Consider the following 20,064-nt stretch of genomic DNA (forward strand, 5'->3'; position numbering starts at 1 on the left):
TCATCATCCAATCATGTGCAAGCAAAAATGCATTTTGCTTTTTTATTCTCCTTGCACATGATTGGGTATTCTTTGCAAAGTGAAGCTTTACCTCATTTACTAAGCTTTGGAGCAACTGCACTTGCAGAGGACAACTGCACTTTGCAAAGTGCTCAGCCTGTTTGCTTTAAGAAAATTAACCCTAAAGATTCCAGCTGCGTGGAGCACAGGGATACTTTTGTATGGTGGTGAAGTGGGCCAAGCATCGGGTTATATTTGTTCACCTTATTTACATACATGCTACAGAAGGATGGTGTCATCTTTGTTCAGACATGGTTCACAGTGAGTATGTGCTTTGTCACACAGTTGTGGATGGGATTACTCACCCTGCATGTAGTGGTACCTTTCGCTGTGCACGCGCTCACCAAAGCCCCGGGACCAGGCAAGGACCACGTTCATGTGAAAGTCAAACATTATGGCGGTTCCTCGGCTTAGAGATGAGCCGAGCACTGTGTGTAGTGTGTGAAATTAAGAGTTCCTCTGAAAAGCCTTCTGTTCCGTGTCACTACACACCTTTCCTGTATGAAGTTGCTTTTAGGAGGGACACCTGTCCAGCGTACCTCTGTCACCTCACTCCCAGGGACAGAATGGGGTCTCACCTGAGCACCTAGTGTGGACCTCATGTGTGCTCCCACTTAACTCCTTAAGCTCTCCAGTACCATATGGCTAGGCTGCAGGTCTCCAAGATGCGGGTTTGGCCCCAGTTGCTCTGGGAAACCGACTCCTGGGGAAGGAGTTAGACCACCGACCCCTCTCTACTGGAGGACCCTTGTGCAGTGGCCTTGCTTCATATCTCATGTGTGCTTTACTGACCCCGTTCTTTCATATGCCAGGAACCATCATGCACCCCTTTAAGTAACTTCACACCAGGCTTAGAACAGTTGATGCAACTTTAACAACTTTGAAACTTTGAAACACAGTCCAACATGAACCCTATAACATAACTTTCCCTAACTAACTTACTTAGGCGGCCCAGGCATACCTCACAAGGTGTTAAGCCTCGTACACACGATCGGATTGTTGGCCAACAAAACCGAGGAATTTTGTCTGAAGGGAGTTGGCACCAGGGGCATTGCTAGGTCTACAAAAGATCTGGGGCTAGATGCCCATAGCAGCGTAGTAAAGAAAGTCATATGCTTGGGCGGGCATACACATGTATATACAGTAATATACGTGTGTGTGTATATATATCCTCAGAGAGCCCCCACTTACATCAGGGTCCCCAGAGAGCCCCCTTACATCAGGGTCCCCAGAGAGCCTCCTCCTTACATCAGAGTCCTCAGAGAGCCTCCCCCTTTATCCAGGGTACCCAGAGGGCCCCCCACTTACATCAGGGTTCCCAGAGAGCCCCCCTTACATTAGGGTCCCCAGAGAGCCTCCCCCTTAAATCTGGGTCCCTAGAGAGCCTCTGCCTTAAAATCAGGGTCCCCAGAGAGCCTCTCCCTTGCATCAGGGTCCCCAGAGAGCCCCCCACTTACATAAGGGTCCCCAGAGAGCCTCCCCTCCCCTTGGAGACCTCTTGATGACTCGGGGCTATTGGCCCAAGATTTGGGGCTATAGCCCCAAAAGCCACCCCCTAGCGACACCCCTGGTTGGCACAAACTTGTCTTGCATACACATGGCCACACAATTGTTGGCCAACAATTACGAATGTAGTAACGTACTAGACGTACTATGTGGTTTTTCAGCTCTTTAGCGCCACTCTTTGGGCTCCTTCTGCTAATTTCTTGTTAGTAGAAGTTTGGTGAGTGTTGATTTGCGTTTTTCTTTTTGCGCTTTTCGTTTAGTGCTTTTCATTTCGCACTTTTCATTTCGTGCTTTTCAGTACGTTTCTGAACGGCCGTTCTTCAACCAGACATGTTGCGGAATCGGAGGAGATAACATGTTATTTATTATTGGCCTTGAAGTTATTGCTTTGACATTATTTTTTTGGTTGAATAATGATTTGATTTGGTATATTTTCTATATTTTTGGATGCATAGAATGCACTTTTTGGTTAAGTTCTATTGGCAGATAGCATGTCTAATTTTATTTGTTTTCTTTTTTTAATGCACAATAAAAAACATTGTGTACTGTAGAATAATACTTGGCTGTGTGTTTTACTTCAAATGACAGTTTGGGAGTAGTAGTTACATTTTAAAAAATACAATGTAAAATTGACAAGGGACACCAACATAATTGTATCTTTGATCTTAAATACTACGGGATAATGGTGTTGTGGTAACTTGCCCAAATAAAAAAAAAAAAACATAATAATATTATTCTTGATATCATTAGAAAAAGAAAGCCTTTAAAAATTTGTTTGCAATAACTCCATCAGTATCACCAGCAAAGCAGCTTCATTATTATCCCTTTAAAGAAGAAGAGAATTGTGCGCTGCATTAGGAGATTTCATAATTTGCCGCGTCATGAATGTTAATTCTCCATTACCAACACTAGTTTACAAGAACGAACGCTTCTGGCTCATCCTTGCTTCCGAGCATGCGTGTTTGTATTTTGGACTTTTGTCTGATGGACTTGTGTACACACGATTGGAAAATCCAACAACAGACATTTGTCCGCGGAAAATTTGAAAACCTGCCATCCAACATTTGTTGGCGGGAAAGTCCGACAACAATTGTCCGATGGAGCATAAACACGGTCAGATTTACCGCCAACAGCGTGTCATCGAACATTTCCCGTCAGAAAGTACGATCGTGTGTACGCAGCTTGACTCAATAACTGACATTTCCCATGACTTGATGGTTCTCTGGTATCTTCCAGCAGACTGCAGGGGGCAGCAGCCCCTCTGCGCGCTCCACGGCTTCATCCTTTCTCGAGCTGGGAACCGAGCCGGCCGGCCCTTAGACCCAGCCTTTCCCCCCTATGTAAATATCACAGGGCGGGTAGGCTGTACCCAAAAAACCTGGGAACAGAGGCATAAACCATTAACCCCTTCCCCAGCCTGGGCCAGCCACTGTCTAGCTAACAGACTGTAGGCAACCTGCCTACATGCTCATACAGGGTGTCACTTTAGACAGGAAAAGAGGTGAAATTTCCCTAATGGGAAAACTCGTAAAATAGAAAACACCAGCACCCTATAATGAGCCTTGGTTATCTTTTGAAGGCTAAACAAAGCAGAAGGTCTTCCAGGACCAGTTTCTCAAGCTAACGGGTGTTTGCATCTCTCTTTGAGAAAGGGGTTGTGTGAGCTGCAATGCATTGGTAGAGGAACCTTTTTTAGAAGATTCTCTTTTGTCATCTACAAATGCCTGCACTGTATAGACATCCAAAAGTCTTGAGGCTGCTGCTGGGTACCGCCATCTTGGAATTGGTGTCAGTAGTCCCAGCAGAGTCACAGCTATCACTCAAGTGACACTCTCTAATATTTCCCTTTGTTCTTTCCTTGGCTACTACATAAAAGTTAGGGAGGTGGGGGGAGGGACAAAGCAGCTTGGCCAGCACAGGCAGTAGTAGAGACTGCCAGAAAAGGAGAGGTCTATGATGTGCAAAAAAAAAAGGGGGGGGGGGGGGTTGTGCTAGGGAACTGACTTGTCCATTTTTACAGCAAGTTCAAAGGCACATTGCAATTGAATAAACAAATCTTTGTGGAAAGGAAAAGCATTGCAAGTAAGCATTTAGAATACCTGATTTTTCTGTGCGCTTTTTTAAGTTTGTGACAGTGTCTCTTTAAAGGATCTAGTTAAATTTTTTTTCTTAGAAATTACTAAAATTATTTAATTATTTTGTAATAATTGGGCAACAGATAGCAGCTCATCTTTCTACTTACTCGGTCCTCTGGACGATGGGGTAGGTTCCAAGGCGTACATAGGAGCTCTGTACTCCGCCATCTTTTTCTCCAAATACTTCTTTGACATTAAAGAGTTCCATCAGGTCAAAACCTGTCATCAAATGTTGTATAAGAAAAATGGTGGGAGATATTAGCTTTTGGCATGGATGCACAGCTGTATACTGATGCAAGTTTATGAAAAATGTAAAACCTTGAGAGGGGGCATCACAAGTTGCCTACATGTAGGGCCATTCAAAGTAGACCTGATCTCAAAATGTCAAGATTAATAGGAAGCATCCGAAAATGGTAATGGTTCTAAGCAATACCTTAAAAAATCTACATTTTGCTTTGAATACCTCTAGAAAAATAGGGGTGCATTTCCTGTGCCTAGGCACTCCTGTCCCTTGAGCTTTATATCCCCAGCTCTATTGATCCCCCTATATTGCCCCCACGCTGCTCACCATGTGTGACGTATGCTAGTTTCTCCTGCTCTGGTCCCCCAGCTCTGCTGATCCTCCACTGCTCAGTCCTCTCTCTCCGGTCCCCTCTCATCTTCCTCTATAGCATTCCCATGTTGCACACCACGTGTGCTGCCTGCTAGTTTCTCAGCTCCAGTCCGAGCCCCACTCACCTTCCTGCTGCTCCACACTGCACACCAGATGTGAAGTCTGCACCAGACACTTACAGAGTATAAACACATGAACTGGAAATTACTATTGATGATGTCTTTCCGGTTCGTTTTGGTTCCTGTGATATCTCATACCTCCAATACCTCCAAAAAAAGCCTCTCAAATGCTGCAGGTACTGTTAGCGAGCGTTGTTCTATGGAGGCTTTGGAGATGCTTTGAAGCACCAAGAAAGCGACATGAGGTATAATTATTATTATTATACAGGATTTATATAGCGCCAACAGTTTGCACAGCACTTTGCAACGTGAAGGTAGACAGTACAGTTACAATACAATTCATTACAGAAGGAATCAGAGGGCCCTGCTTGTTAAAGCCTATAATCTAAAAGGATGGGTCAAGTGATACAAAAGGTAATAACTGTGGGAGATGAGCTGATGGAGAAAATAAAAGTACAGTTATTAGATGGAGGCAGGATAGGCCTCTCTGAAGAGAAGGGATCGCCTAAAAGTAGATAGAGTCAGAGACAGTCGGACAGATAGGGATAGAGAATTCCAAAGGATAGGAGAGGCTCAGGAGAAGTCCTGGAGGTGACCATGGGAGGAGGTGACAAGGGAACTAGAGAGCAGGAGGTCTTGGGAGGAATGAAGAAAACAATTTGGTTGGTATTTCGAGACTAAATAAGTGATGTAGCTTTGGGCCAAGCTGAAGATGGCTTTGTAAGTTATTGTTATGCCGCGTACACACAAGCGAACTTTACGGCAGACTTTGCCCGGCGGACTGGATTTCGTCAGACAATTCGATCGTGTGTGGGCTCCAGCGGACTTTGTTTTCTCAAAAGTTGGACGGACTTAGATTTGAAACATGTTTTAAATCAATCCGTCAAAATCGGTCGAAAAGTCCGCTCGTCTGTATGCTAGTTCGACGGACAAAAAGCCACGTTAGGGCAGCTATTGGCTACTGGCTATGAACTTCCTTGTTTTAGTCGGGTCGTATGTCATCACGTACGAATTTGACGGACTTTGGTGAATTGTGTGTAGGCAAGTCCGTTCATTCAGAAAGTCCGTCGTAAAGTCTGTCGAAAAGTCCGCCGAGCAAAGTCTGCCGTAAAGTCCGCTCGTGTGTACGCGGCATTAGTATTTTGAATTTAATTTGTTGGGTGAGTGGAAGCCAATTGAAGGATTGTCAGAGAGGAGTAGCAAACGCTGAGTGGTTGGTAAGGTGGATGAGTCTGGCAGCAGCATTCATGATGGACTAAAGGGGGATAGTCTATGTAAAGGTAGGCTAATGAGGAGGGAGTTGCAGTAGTCGAAGTAAGAGATAACCAGGGAGTGGATTAGGAGCTTTGTGGTGTCATTGGTTAGGAATTGGCGTATTTTGGAGATGTTGCGTAGGTTGAGGAGGCAAGATTTGGACAGTGATTGGATGTGGAGCCTAAAGGAGAGTTCAGTGTCCAGGATTACACCTACCACCCTGGAATGCTGAGATAGGTTGATGGTTGTGTCATTGATCTTGACAGAGAGGTCAGGGGAAGGGACGGGTGGAGGAGGAAATATTATGAGCTCGGCTTTGGACGGGTTGAGTTTGAGCAAATGGTGTGACATCTTTGAAGCAAAGCAAAGTGAACACAACAAAGTGAACAGGACTGTAAGCTCACCATTTTATATAGTGACTGGCGCTTTGATTGGCATTCAGAGTGTTTTTAAAAAAGTGCGTCCAAGTGTTCCACACAATGCCGCACATTGGGAGAAAGTGTAAGTGAGCCCTTACTGTTACCGTGACCGGTAAAGTTAATGAAAAGTCCACTTTACGTGAGGCCAAGCCAGTAGGCAATCGAGGCTGCTGTCAAAAATAACTAACGGGTCAATCATCAGTAACACGCTTTACATCTTAATGCCTCATTTAGCCAAGATCATACGTGTTCCACTGAACCAGTCCTGGTACTGGTGGTGTTTGAGAACATGCTGAAATACCCCTTTAATATGCATGTCTTGTTCACTGCATTCTTTATTCGCTTATACATTTAAAAACATTAAAAAAAAACCAAAAGCTCAGCAAAAGTTCAAGAAATGCCCATTGTTATTCATATATCATGGAATTTGCTTATATCAGGACCGAAACCAAACAATTATTTATTGTGCGGCTTTGGCTAATCCCAATGTATGGCTGCCGTAGGGCCCCCAATCTTTCTGAGAAATAAATGAGGTCTTGTGACCTCCGCGACTCCTGAAAAGGTCACTTTGCAAAATACATCTGTGTATTAGTCATTGCCCAAATCTAAGCATCATTAGTGAGCGCATTATGCAAAAGGATCTGCGCCGTCATTAATCATGTAAATATTGGGGCTTGAAGACAAAGAGAACTTTCTAAATTCATTGTGAAAAGGATTATTGTAGTAGTGTTCATGGTAAGCGGAATTAGTGTCTGGGTCATTAAAAGTAGATGTCAAGGGAAACATTTGGGCTTAAATGAAGCCAATTAAGGAAAAGCTATTAGACTTCACACTGCTTATATTTGCTTTTTCAGTATCATATAGCTTTATTAAGAAACTTAAAGGAAAACTATGCTTTCGCTAATTAATAAACCAGCTCACCTTCCCAAACTCGCCAACCTAATCTCCCCATAGACTTAAATGTGACCGTACTCCTATCCACTACGCTATACAGTAATTCTCTAACTTTTGCGTTTTATTTGCACACATGTTCAAGCCTAAAATTGCACTCATTTTAGGTATGAAGGTTACATAAAACTCCCAAAATATTATACCATATGTTTTCTGAAAGTAGACATCCTAGAGCAGGGGTCGCCCAACTTTCTAAAAAAAGGACCAGTTTACTATCCTTCAGACTTCAGAATGCCTGGACTGTAGCCAGTGGGAGTAGAAAATGTCCTGGTGTCGGTAACAATGTCCACGCATTGGGAGGAACAGTGCCCCATTGTTGGTGTCAGTGGGAGGAATAGTGCCCCATTGTTGGTGTCAGTGGGAGGAATAGTGCCCAAGTGTTGATGTCAGTGGGAGGAATAGTGCCCCATCATTGGTGTCAGTGGGAGGAATAGTGTCCCATCGGTGGTATCAGTGGGAGGAATAGTGCCCCATTGGTGGTGTCAGTGGGATGAATAGTGCCCCATTGTTGGTGTCAGTGGGATGAATAGTGTCCCATCGGTGGTGTCGGTGGGAGGAATAGTGTCTCATCATTGGTGTCAGTGGGAGTAATAGTGCCCCATTGTTGGTGTCAGTGGGATGAATAGTGCCCCATTGTTGTTGTCAGTGGAAGGAATAGTGCCCCATTGTTGGTGTCAGTGGGAGGAATAGTTTCCCATTGTTAGTGTCAGTGGAAGGAATAGTGCCCCATTGTTGGTGTCAGTGGGAGGAATAGTGTCCCATTGTTGGTGTCAGTGGGAGGAATAGTGCCCCAGTGATACACAGTTACATAGTAGGTAAGGTCAAAAAAAGACACAAGCCCATCAAGTCCAACCTATAATAGTGTTGGTGTCGGTGGCATGAATAGTGCCTAATTGTTAATGTCAGTGTGAGGGAAGTGCCCCAATGACATGACCCAATGATAAAGGCAAGCAAAAGGGCTGCCCTAGAGAATAAAATGGTGGTAGTTCCAATTTTATGTCACACAATATTAGTGCAACAGTTTACGAAAGGCAGCATTTCAGTAAAAAACACTTTAGGGTTAGTTTTAGGGCATACAAACATAATAAATCACCTTACGTTTGGTGACATGTAAGAGTTGAGGTTGTGTTGAGTAAATAGATACCAAACATGTCAAACCTTAAAATTGCGTGGACCTGTGAAACGGCAACTAATTCAGTACTCTATATTTTCCATAGACAATACATTAAAAGTCCTTACAGGTCTTCAGTTTAGAGTGACCTATGAATAATGTGCTTTTAAGGAGGGGCTCACCTGACCTCTGCCAATCCATTATAATGCATGTTCTTCCACTGTGGTGGCTCTCAAAATTTAGAGTTACTGTAGGACTGCAGACAATACTGGGGTGCTGTGAAGAGGCTCTGCAGCTTACACATGTATTTGCAATCGTGTGCAAACTAAGCCCCTGTTTTTAATGCATACTGTCAGGCAGGATAATTTGGTTGGTAGCAGGCTGGTCGGTAAGTTGAGCTGGGAATTATCTTTGGTTTATGTGTCGCCCTTTTCACGTGCTCCTTGCTGCAAAGGCCAGGTATAGGTGGGGGCAGTGGTTATAGGTGGGCCATGGTTATAGGTGGGGGCAGTGGTTATAGGTGGGCCATGGTTATAGGTGGGGGCAGTGGTTATAGGTGGGCCATGGTTATAGGTGGGGGCAGTGGTTATAGGTGGGGGCAGTGGATATTTATTTGTACTATGAATACCAGGCCTGGAATATTTTATCTCATTCTGGCGAGCGAGCGATAGGTAACATGTGTAACGCAAATTGTGTTTTCATGTGTAGGCACCCCCACGCATGCATTTACATTTGTGTGTTCGTGGGGGGGGGGACTCAAACATTTTTATGGAGATTTGAGGTGCTTGGGTGGTTTGGTCGCAGGTTCTCCTGAATGAGACATCAGGGGTCTGATGTCTCACCTGTTCTCGCTAATAGAATGCAGATCGCACTGCATTCATTTCTTCCCTGGCCATACTGGCCGGAGACAGTGACACCAGAAGTTATGTTTGATATGTCATTTCTGGGTCATTAGCACGGTGGCACCTGCAATGCCAGTCCTGGTTCTGCCAATGGGTGCATGGAGTCAGGCAGACATGGTGGGGAGCACATGTTGGGTGGGGCTGTGACACATATGGTGGTGTGTGGAAGCAATCTGATGACTGCAGAGCTGCCGAATCACTTCCATACAACAGCCGCCAGTCAGCTTGTCAGATTTACATGCACTGAGTGTGCAAAACCACCCGAAGCCGCCACCGTAGTATCTATATGGCAGTAAAAGGAGGAGGAGCCTGGGAAGAGTGTCAGTCTGGAAGAGTGGGCGTTCCTTGTGTCAGGGCTGGGCTCAGCCCTTCCTTCTCTGAGCTGGCCGCTCAGCTGATGGCTAATTGCCAGCTCCTATCTCTCCACAGTTACTCAGCTGTTGATGATATCCTGCTCATCAGTCCAGTGGATCTCTGCCTTCGCCTTGGTCAACATCACAAGAAACATCTCCTGCGTTCCTGTTTAAAGACTGGCTTTGCTGACATCCCTTCTGGCTCTGGATCCTGCTTGCTGTTTCATTACGTTGATCCCTGACTTCTGGCTTGGCTGACTATCCGTTCCGGTTACTGAACTTTGGCTATGTTTTGACTACGTTTGTTCTTTTTACTTTTATTAAAAAACAAGTGTGATTTAACTGTACTTCTGTCTCGGTCTGATTTCATGGTTTCTGACACCTAGGCAGGCTGCAACTGCATACAGACCACCATAGGTAATGCCCACATGTGATGCTGAACCCTCATGATTGGAAGACCTGAAATCAATTTCTAAATTGCTGCATTTGTAAATTTTAAAAGCCAATATAAAGGAATAGTAGTGGTAAAGAAAAGCCTTTGTGGATTAATTTAACCTTTTTTTTGGTTAATTCTCCTTTAAGGGGGTGTGGCAGGGGGTGTGTCCTATGCCTACATACATTTGCTAGTAGGTGTCCCTCATTCCCATCTCAAAATGTTGTGAGGTATGTACCAGTACTCCTTGCTCCTGGGTTCCTTGTATTCCTTGAATTACTTGGTACTGACCCAGCTTGCCTCTTGGCTTCTCTCCTGCCTGATCCCTGATTTTGACCCCAGCTTGCTATAAGGACTCTGCTGCTCTTGCTCTACCATGCATGACCTTGACTTGCTCTTGGCTAACCTTCTGTTTGCTCCACTGGATCCCTGTGAGTGACCTTGACTCTGTTCTTGACCACGCACCTGCTTACTCCCTGGCTTGACTTCCTGTGTATGACTACGACTCTCATCCTGACTATGCTTCTTCAGTCTGGTCCTGCCAGCCTGATCCTGCTTCTTCCTCAGGTGCCACCCTACCTGTGGTCGCCGCCCTGGTTCCACTACATCCCCAGGGGCTATGGAAGTCCTGCCATCTGTCCAAACAGACCAGCTGACAGCAATCCAGTTCCGGTGTGCTGCAAGCAGCCTCTAGCAGATCTACCTTAACTGGCATCCATGTATCTTTGAGCCTAGCACTCAGCTTCAGGGGTGCTTGGCACTTAGTCGCAAAGGGAAGCCCTCTCGTCAAATCAGCCTCAGACCAGGTACGTGACACCCAGTCACCGCACACCATGCAAAGCTGTCTAGCGTGAGAGTTGTAGTAACCTCAGCTGATTCTGTTTTGAGCAACTCACCAACGCGTTTCACCCTGGTTCGGGGGCAAAACGCATCGGTGGAGTGGTTCAGACAGAGTCAGCTGAGGGTGCTATTACTGTCACAGTAGACAGCTTTGCATGGTGTGTGGTGACCGGGATACTTTTCATGCATTTTTCATGCGTTTGTATTGAGTCAGAACGGACTCTTATCAAGCCTGCCCCCACAGTTGGATCCACTGACCAGGGCTATGAAAGCTTGCGCTTGAGCTAAGCTCTATCCAGGTTTAGCAGTCTATGTTATATACGGGTTAATTCGCAGTGTACATTATATCTAAAATCGGGCTGGCCCACGCTCTCTGCTTTATCTTTGTGTTCTTTGTGTGGTGTGCAAAGGCAAAAATTAAATATTAACATTGTAACGATAAGGAATAAGATAATGAAACAAGGGTGGCTCTATCATGGACCTCCTAAGGGACCATCCCTTAACCTACCTGGAATTTCGTCTCTTTCTCCATTCTTGTGTTTAAATCGCTCACCCTCGACTCTGACGTTTGGACAGAGGACATCTGCAACCAAAAAAAAAAATAGGAATAATTAGGCGTATAATGTTCTATCAGACACTTATACAGCACAATTCAGCAAAGACATAACACACAGCAGACCTTTATATGTTGGAGTTTTGGCAATGGTACTGTGCCAGTTAGACGCCTAAAAAACATTTCACACTAGGATAGGGAGAAGCACAGGCGAGTGCACAGGGTGTGCCAGGTGTGCCTTGGCACACCCTTATCACCCATATGTGAGGAAGATTCCCATAGCTCCCAACTGTCCCTGATTTGGTGGGACTGTCCCTGATTTGGAGCAATGTCCCTCTGTCCCTCATTCCTCCTCATTTGTCCCTCATTTTGGTCTGATCTATATAGATGTATATAAAATTCACTTTTTATCTATCAAGTGTTTTCCAGCGCTAAACCTTTCATCTGATTTCTAAATTGCTGCATTTGTAAATTCCAAAAGCCAATATAAAGGAATAGTAGTGGTAAAAAAAAAAGCCCTTGTGGATTTATTTAACCTTTTTTTTTGGTTAATTCTCTTTTAAGGGGGTGTGCCTGGGGACGTGTCCTATGCCTACATACATTTGCTAGTAGGTGTCCCTCATTCCCATCTCAGTACAACAGTAGTGGTAAAAAAAAAAAAGCACTTGTGGGTTTAACCAATCTTGTTTTTTTGGATACTTCTCCTTTAAAGAGGGCGTGGCCAGGGGTGTGTCCTATGCCTGCATACTTTTGCTGATAGGTGTCCCTCATTCCCATCTCAAAAAGTTGGGAGGTATGGATTCCTCCTGTTTAGACCGCTGATATTTCAACAAAGCCCCTTAACGGGTCTTCTAAAAAAAAAAATTGTAAAAAACATTATATAAAAAAAAATATATAGTTATAAAAAATTATAAAAAAGTCAATAATAAAAATTAAAACTACTGACACTGTTCACTGCCCTACTGACACCAATCTCTGCCTTACTGACACTGTCCATTGCTCTACTGACACTGTTAGTATATATACACATGCATACACACGCGTATGTGTTTGAGCTTTTGGGGGGCACACCCTAATGCAATAGGCTGCGCACACCTATGGGGAGGAGCTATGCATGGGTGATGTCACCCACTGCCATCCTGAGTTTACACGCAGCGGTCTTATTCTGCGTTATGCGCCTGTTTACGAGCGTTTTATGTGAGTAGAATATCGTTTTAAAATAAAGAATTGGAGAGTTTTAATGGAGAGCACTTAGATCTCTTTTATTTATATATCCTTGGTGTACTTGTGTTGGAGTTTTGGTTTTCCAGTTCCTGCTAATTACCCTATTGAGGGACCTGCGCTGTCGACCACCTGTTAGGTCAGGGGTCCATTGCATCAGGTGAGCGAAGGGAGGTTTTTTTTGGAGGTGGAGGGACAGTCACTGTACATCTGTGCTCCCGAATTCCTTTTCGACACATGGATACTTTCACTAGCGCTATTTGGGACTTGTGGTTCACCACTTATTTCTATGCACTTTATACTCTGTTTTAACATGACATATTGATTCATTGCGCTACACTTCTTTTTGTAAATATTAGCAAAACAGTTTAATTATCAAGCACATTTCAAATAAGAAATACACTAAAATTCATTTTAGAACACAACAATGCAATATTTACCCCAATTTTTGGTAAACTATAAGGCCTCATGCACACTGGACATTAAAATAACGCTATAAAAAATGCCAATAGCTTTGCAGTGAGTTTTTCAATGTTTTTGCAATAGCGTTTTTTTGCGTTTTTCCGCGCTAGCAGTTTTTAGCGTTGTTTTATAAAACTTTTTTTTTTTTTTTTTTTCAATGGATCAAAAATGTTAAAAAACTGTTATTTATTTACCTATCTGTGCATTTGGAGAATACACACCTACCTACATCGCAGTATATTGCTGAATGTATGTTTTTATATTTTTATACTTTTATACTTTTGTACTACCTGTACACCATGTTGTAATATGTAAATTTCAATAAAAACAATTAAAAAAAAAAAGCTGTGTTTGAGCATTTATCTGTGTTTATCAGCGTTTTTTTTTTTTTTTTTTTTTTTTTTTTTTTACGTTAGAGTGTTTTTACAGCTGAAAACAGCTGAAAAACTCCTCTCAGAACCCTCTAGTTTTGGGGTTTTTTTTAAAGCCAAAAAATGCCCCAACCAAAAAACAGTTGATAACAGTCTATGTGTGCATAGACACATGGGATAACATGCTGGGGAGTTTATTGACTGTAGAAAAAAACATCTGAAGCCTAAAACAGCAGCTGTAAAAACGTCCAAAAACGTCCAGTGTGCATGAGGCCTAAAAAGTAGAGGTTTTAACACTATGACTAAGGCCTTATAGGCTGAAACGCGTCAACTGACTTAATCTGCATTTGTTCGCTGTGGCTATTCAATAAAATGAAGAAATTTAAAGAGCAACAACTGGAGTGCAGATCATTTTTCTACATAGTTCTGATCTTGCATCGTATATAGGGGCAAGATGGCCTAAAAAAAAAAATTTTTGGAAGGGGGGGTTGACATGTTTGGGCGCAACTTTATTTTTGACACTTTTTTTCACTAAAACTTTCTATATTTCTATATTTTTGACACTTTTTTTCACTAAAACTTTCTATATAAAGAAATACATAAACAAAAAAGTCCCCTATGTGACATAAACTCTTTGTAATAAGTTATCTTCAATGAGACATCAGGGGTCTTTTAGACCCCTGATTTCTCACCTGCCTTCTACTGAAGCTAATGGAGCGCAGGTCATACTCCATTAGCTTCTTCACTGCCCCCCGCAACTGGAGAAAGTGACAACAGAAACCCAGAAGTGACGCCATACACATCACTTCCAGGTTCTTTTGCAGCTAGGGGAGATCAACGAATGGATGTTCACTGGTTTCCCTCCCTTCGGTGGCACTCAGCATGTAGGTTAGCGGAACCCAGGAAGCATGGTGGGAGGGGTCGGGTGGAGTAGGCCCAGTTCCGAGCTTGTATGTGGGGGTAAGATGGGTTCCAAATTTTTGGGGGGGATTGAGGGGGGGGGGTTAAGTGGTTGGGTGTAACACTCTTTTTCCACTAAGACAAAAAGTCCCCTATGTGATATAAACGCTTTGCGACAGGTTCTCTTTAATAAGAGATCAAGGGTCTCTTAGACCCCCTGAAATCCCACCTGCCTTCCACTGAATCTAATGGTGCACAGATCGCGCTCCATTAACATGTGGAGTGTACACAGACTTCTGGCTGCTATAACAATAAGGGGAAATCCTCTATCCGTCACCAAAGCAGGTGTCTCCATTGGAAGATTTTCTTTCTATTCCTGTTCTGGTGACAACCATAAAAGCTTGGACAAATGTGTGTACCTGACAGGGCTTTTAATTCTTTTCAACTTCATTTTTTTTTAAATTTGGATATTTCAGTTTTGGATGGACATCATTGTTTTCAATCACCCTCCAATTTCTTCTGACTGCCAAATACTGCAGTTCTATTTCCCAGGCACTAGTTGGCGTCCCTCCTCCACAAAGCCATAACAAAGATTATTGTTATTATTGGCAATTATTTAGGAATTTGGAAATATCCATCTTTGTAACAGTGAGGGGGTCTTGGGCAGAACACATAATTTTGGTGACGAGATCTCCATCCTGGAGCCCTTGATAAATAGAAGAGGCTTGAGATGGACTTTGCCAGAAGCCACGTAAAATATCAGTTTTGGATGCCCTTTAACTGGTTTTAATTGATGACAAACATTGGACAGTCCTTCCGTGCCGGGTTTCAAGAGACCTTTTGAGATGGAGAAAGCTTCTTGTATCTTTTGTGTCTCGAGTTGGAAGCTTGGCTTCCTAATCCGTCTATTAGATGCAGAGTAACAACGGACTCCTTCTAATGAAGACAAAGAGGTGGAAACAAAGGAATATCTCACTTCCCTTTTGTCTATTTCTCATCCAAATCATCTCTTTGTGTGTGTGTGGAATCAACCCAGGCCATCCTTTCAGAAGAGGAACTTCTAGCTAGTCCTTATCCCTTGTATTGTCACACATGTGCCACATCGCATTATAGAAAGGAACAGAAACACAGAAGAGCTATGGCAGAAAAAGACCAAGTGGTCCATCATGTCTGACCCCTTTTTTGCTTTTGGTTGTATTTTATTGTTGTTTCTTTTAACCTTTCTCCAAGTATAGGTCTACAGTATATGCGTTCCAAAAATGTTGAATGACTCATTACCTCTGCTGGAAGTCTGCTTCAAGCATCAACTACTCTTTCAGTAAAATAATACTTTCTAAAATTACAGTGCCTTGAAAAAGTATTCATACCCCTTGAAATTTTAAACATTTTGTCATGTTATTGTAAATGTTTTTTATTGGGATTTTATGTGACACACCAACACAAAGTGGCACATAATTAAGAAGTGGAAGTAATTACGTAAACAGGTGACCCCGCCCCCCTCTGACACCACGGGGGAAGCCATAGGGATGTCCCCGTGCGTAAGAGGGGGGGTGGGGTCACCGGGTGGCCCCGCCCTCAGTTATATAAGAGCTGTCACAAGAACAGAAGAATCACACAGCAGGAGACTCCCATTGAGGCAGATCGTCCTAAAGACGGAGCGGGAAGAAGAAGCCGGAGGAAGATGCCGGAGGAGAAGACCGGAGGAAGAAGCAGAGGAAGATAGAGGAAGAAGCGGGGGAAGAATAAGATGGAGGAAGAAGAAGAAAACCGAAGGAAGACCAGAAGACGATGGAAGAAGAAGCGGGCAAAGAAGAAGACATTAATAAAGGAATTATCAAAAACCGGCTATTGTCTTTTTTAATATTTTGACACTTTTTTTGTGAAATGGTAGGGGTACTTGTACCCCATTACCAATTCACACAGGGGAGGGGCCGGGATCTGGGGGTCCCCTTGTTAAAGGGGACTTCCAGATTCTGATAAGCCTCCCACCCGCATACCCCCACAACCACCGGGCAAGGGTTGTGGGGATGAGGCCCTTGTCCCCATCAACATGGGGACACGGTGCTTTTGGGGGCTACCCCAAAGCACCCTCGCCATGTTGAGGGCATGTGGCCTGGTACAGTTCATGAGGGCGGGTTGCGCTCTATCATCCCTCCTCTTTTCCTGCGGCCTGTCAGGTTGCGTGCTCAGATAAGGGTCTGGTATGGATTTTTGGGGGGACCCCCACACCATTTTTTTTTTTAATTTTGGCGTGGGGTTCCCCTTAATATCGATACCAGACCTCCAGGTCTGGTATGGTATTTGGGGGGGACCCCCACGCAATTTTTTAAAAAAATTTTGGTTCGGGGTTCCCCTTAATATTCATACCAGACCCAAAGAGCCTGGTAATGGACTGTGGGGGAATCCCATGCCGTTTTTTTCAATGGCTTTTATGTGTATTGCCGGGACCGACAATTTATTACAGCCGCAAGTAATTTTAAATGACTTTTTTCATTTGGAAATATCATTTTGCACACAGGAAGCACGCGCCACTTTACAGGCATACTATAGACACCCCCCCAGGTACTAAATTTAAAGGAATATTTCACATTTATTTTTTCACTTTAAGCATTATTAAAATCACTGCTCCCGAAAAAACGTCCGTTTTTAAAACTTTTTTTTCCATTGATACATGTCTCCTGGGGCAGGACCCGGGTCCCCAAAAACTTTTTATGACAATAACTTGCATATAAGCCTTTAAAAATAACACTTTTGATTATTCATGTTTGTGCCCCATAGACTTTAACGGTGTTCGCGTGTTCGAACAAATTTTTTGCCTGTTCGCATGTTCTGCTGCGAACCGAACCGGGGGGTGTTCGGCCCATCCCTACTGATGATCCCTCTAATGATATAAAGATCTATATGGAGGAATCAGGATCTCCTTCCTCCAGCTGGTGATCCCTCTAGTGATATAAAGATCTATATGGAGGAATCAGGACCTCCTTCCTCCAGCTGGTGATTCCTCTAATGATATAAAGATCTATATGGAGGAATCAGGACCTCCTTCCTCCAGCTGGTGATCCCTCTAGTGATAACTAAAGATCTATATGGAGGAATCAGGACCTCCTTCCTCCAGCTGGTGATTCCTCTAGTGATATAAAGATCTATATGGTGCAATCAGGACCTCCTTCCTCCAGCTGGTGATTCCTCTAGTGATATAAAGATCTATATGGAGGAATCAGGACCTCCTTCCTCCAGCTGGTGATCCCTCTAGTGATAACTAAGGATCTATATGGAGGAATCAGGACCTCCTTCCTCCTGCTGGTGATCTCTCTAGTGATAACTAAAGATCTATATGGAGGAATCAGGACCTCCTTCCTCCAGCTGGTGATCCCTCTAGTGATAACTAAGGGTCTATATGGAGGAATCAGGACCTCCTTCCTCCAGCTGGTGATCCCTCTAGTGATAACTAAGGGTCTATATGGAGGAATCAGGACCTCCTTCCTCCTGCTGGTGATCCCTCTAGTGATATAAAGATCTATGTAAAGGAATCAGGACCTCCTTCCTCTTGTTGGTTGTGCCTCTACTGATCTAAAGATTCAGTAGAATCACCAATCTCTTCTAGTTGGGAAACCAAAAACTGAAATATTTTATCTTATTAAAGACAGAACTTTAAGCACCGGTGTCCATAATTTGAAGTGGACCTAGCCTCAGATGTCACTTTCAAGTTCATGCATGCTAAGTGATGTGTAAGTGTAACACTTCCAGGTATTTATTACCTGTCACAGAGATTACAGTACTTCATCTGACAATCCCTTCATCTGTTTTTCTCTCCAGAATGGCAGCACCATCTTTGTTCAGACATCAACCAGGGTCATTATTTTGCTTCCAAGGCTGAGATGCCAGCTCAGAGATGACACAATGCCGCTGCTTGTGCAGTTCTTCGTTGTGTTCACAAATGAACACAGTGACTTGCTACAAAGTTCCAATGTTGCAGTCTGATCACTGCTGGGAGGGGGTGCGTTCTTCTGCCTGCAGCACACTAAAGGCATCATCTCATCCTAGGCAAAGTCAATGACTGGAGCTCAAGGACATCCTTCGAATCATCAAAGGTGGCCAGGACTATATTCATTTTGACTTATAGGGTTGAAAACAGCCACTTCTTCTATATCATGCTGATTGACAGCAGTGTACAAGTCACTGAAAAAGGAAATCTCTTTTCATGTCATGACAGTGCCATTTTCTTCTGATTCTGACCTGCTGAGCTATGAAAGATGTCCGCTTCCAACGAAGCTGGTACAGTATGTGAGATACATGTGATAAGCTTGAAGGGTAACTCCACTTTCGTGGAAAAAAAATATGGCAAATAAAAAAAAATAGTATAGCATATAAAATTGCTACACATAATAAAAATGACCTTTCCTTTTCAATTTGTAGCCGCTGAATCTTTCTGTAAATTTAAATGCAATATGGCAACCCTGGAGGCATTCAAAAACGATTGGTGTAAGAAAAGCCCCCAGAAATGTCATTTCCTACTCGTCTGATTGGCTCACTGATTCAGCCAAAGTAAAAATTTTAGGCACCACCACAATATGAATTTTCGTTTTGGTGAGAAGATTCCCCAAGGGTTAAATACTTCATAAAGTGGATGTAAACCCAAATTTTTTAATGTCATACTGTAGAGTATAAGATTTCCTATCATTGGAGCCCAGTCTTGCCACAAAGAGTTAATCTATCTCTGAGCAATCCTCTTTTATTGTTCAGTGAGATAAATCTTGACAAACAGAGAAAAACTTTGTCAAATCCTCCCCCTTGCTGTGAGTGACAGGTGATTTACATATCTCGTGCACTAACCTAAGACACAGGCATTATATTTTAATTCCCATCCCCACTCCTTTCTTCAGCAGCTCTGCAAGGATTGGCTGTTCCACACCTCACCATGATTGGGCATACTGAAGTCATGTGGTTACTTTCCTGTCTTTTCACTGGATGTAAGAGATCATAGCAGAAGTTCAGTGTAAGAAATACACAGGAGAAAATGCATATTGACAAGGGGAGAGTAGAGGTGGGCGGGGAGTCTACTGACATCATGACTCCACCCACCGAGTTCCAGACAACAGACCCCGCCCACAGAATATGCAGTTTTTCGGGTCTAATAACAGAGAGAGGGGAGACATTTGACAGGTAAAGATACATGCAGGGGACATGTATATCCTTATAGATAACCCTTATGGCAGTAGTTTAGAAAGGATGACATTGGGTTTATATCCACTTTAAATCACACTTGTTTAATAATAAAAGTAAATAGAACAAACGTAGTCAAAACATAGCCAGAGTTCAGGAACTGGAACGGATAGTCAGACAAACCAAACGTCAGGGAGATCGTAGTAAAAGAGCAAGCAGGATCTGGAGCCAGAAGGGATGTCAGCCAAGCAAGTCTTTAACCACCTCAATACAGGGCACTTTCACCCCCTTCCTGCCCAAACCATTTTTCAGCTTTCAGCGCTGTCGCACTTTGAATGACAATTGCGCGGTCATACAACACTGTACCCAAACTAAATTTTTATCATTTTTTCCCCACAAATAGAGCTTTCTTTTAGTGGTATTTGATCACCTCTGCGGTTTTTATTTATTGCGCTATAAACAAAAGAAGAGGGACAAATTTGAAAAAACACAATATTTTTTACTTTTTGCTATAATAAATATCCAATTTTTTTTTTAAACAATTTTTTTCCTCAGTTTAGGCCAATACATATTCTTCTACATACCTTTGGTAAACAAAAATCGCAATAAGCGTGTATTGATTGGTTTGCGCAAAAGTTATATCGTCTACAAAATAGGGGATTGATTTATAGCATTTTTAAATATTTTTATTTTTTTTT

General features: G+C 43.2%; 1 protein-coding gene across 1 annotated transcript in view; it reads right to left on the reverse strand.

Moving 5' to 3' along the window:
* Positions 1–20,064, reverse strand: part of COL22A1 (collagen type XXII alpha 1 chain) — a 424,543-nt gene that overhangs the window by 331,308 nt on the left and 73,171 nt on the right. Inside the window, exons 3-4 of the mRNA XM_073632290.1 lie at positions 11,205–11,279; positions 3,809–3,920 (exon numbers count right to left, since the gene is read on the reverse strand). Coding sequence (XP_073488391.1) covers positions 3,809–3,920; positions 11,205–11,279 — 187 coding nt within the window. The remainder of the gene's footprint in view (positions 1–3,808; positions 3,921–11,204; positions 11,280–20,064) is intronic.

The sequence above is a fragment of the Aquarana catesbeiana genome, linkage group LG05, assembly GCF_042186555.1.
Source record: "Aquarana catesbeiana isolate 2022-GZ linkage group LG05, ASM4218655v1, whole genome shotgun sequence".
Taxonomy (NCBI): domain Eukaryota; kingdom Metazoa; phylum Chordata; class Amphibia; order Anura; family Ranidae; genus Aquarana; species Aquarana catesbeiana.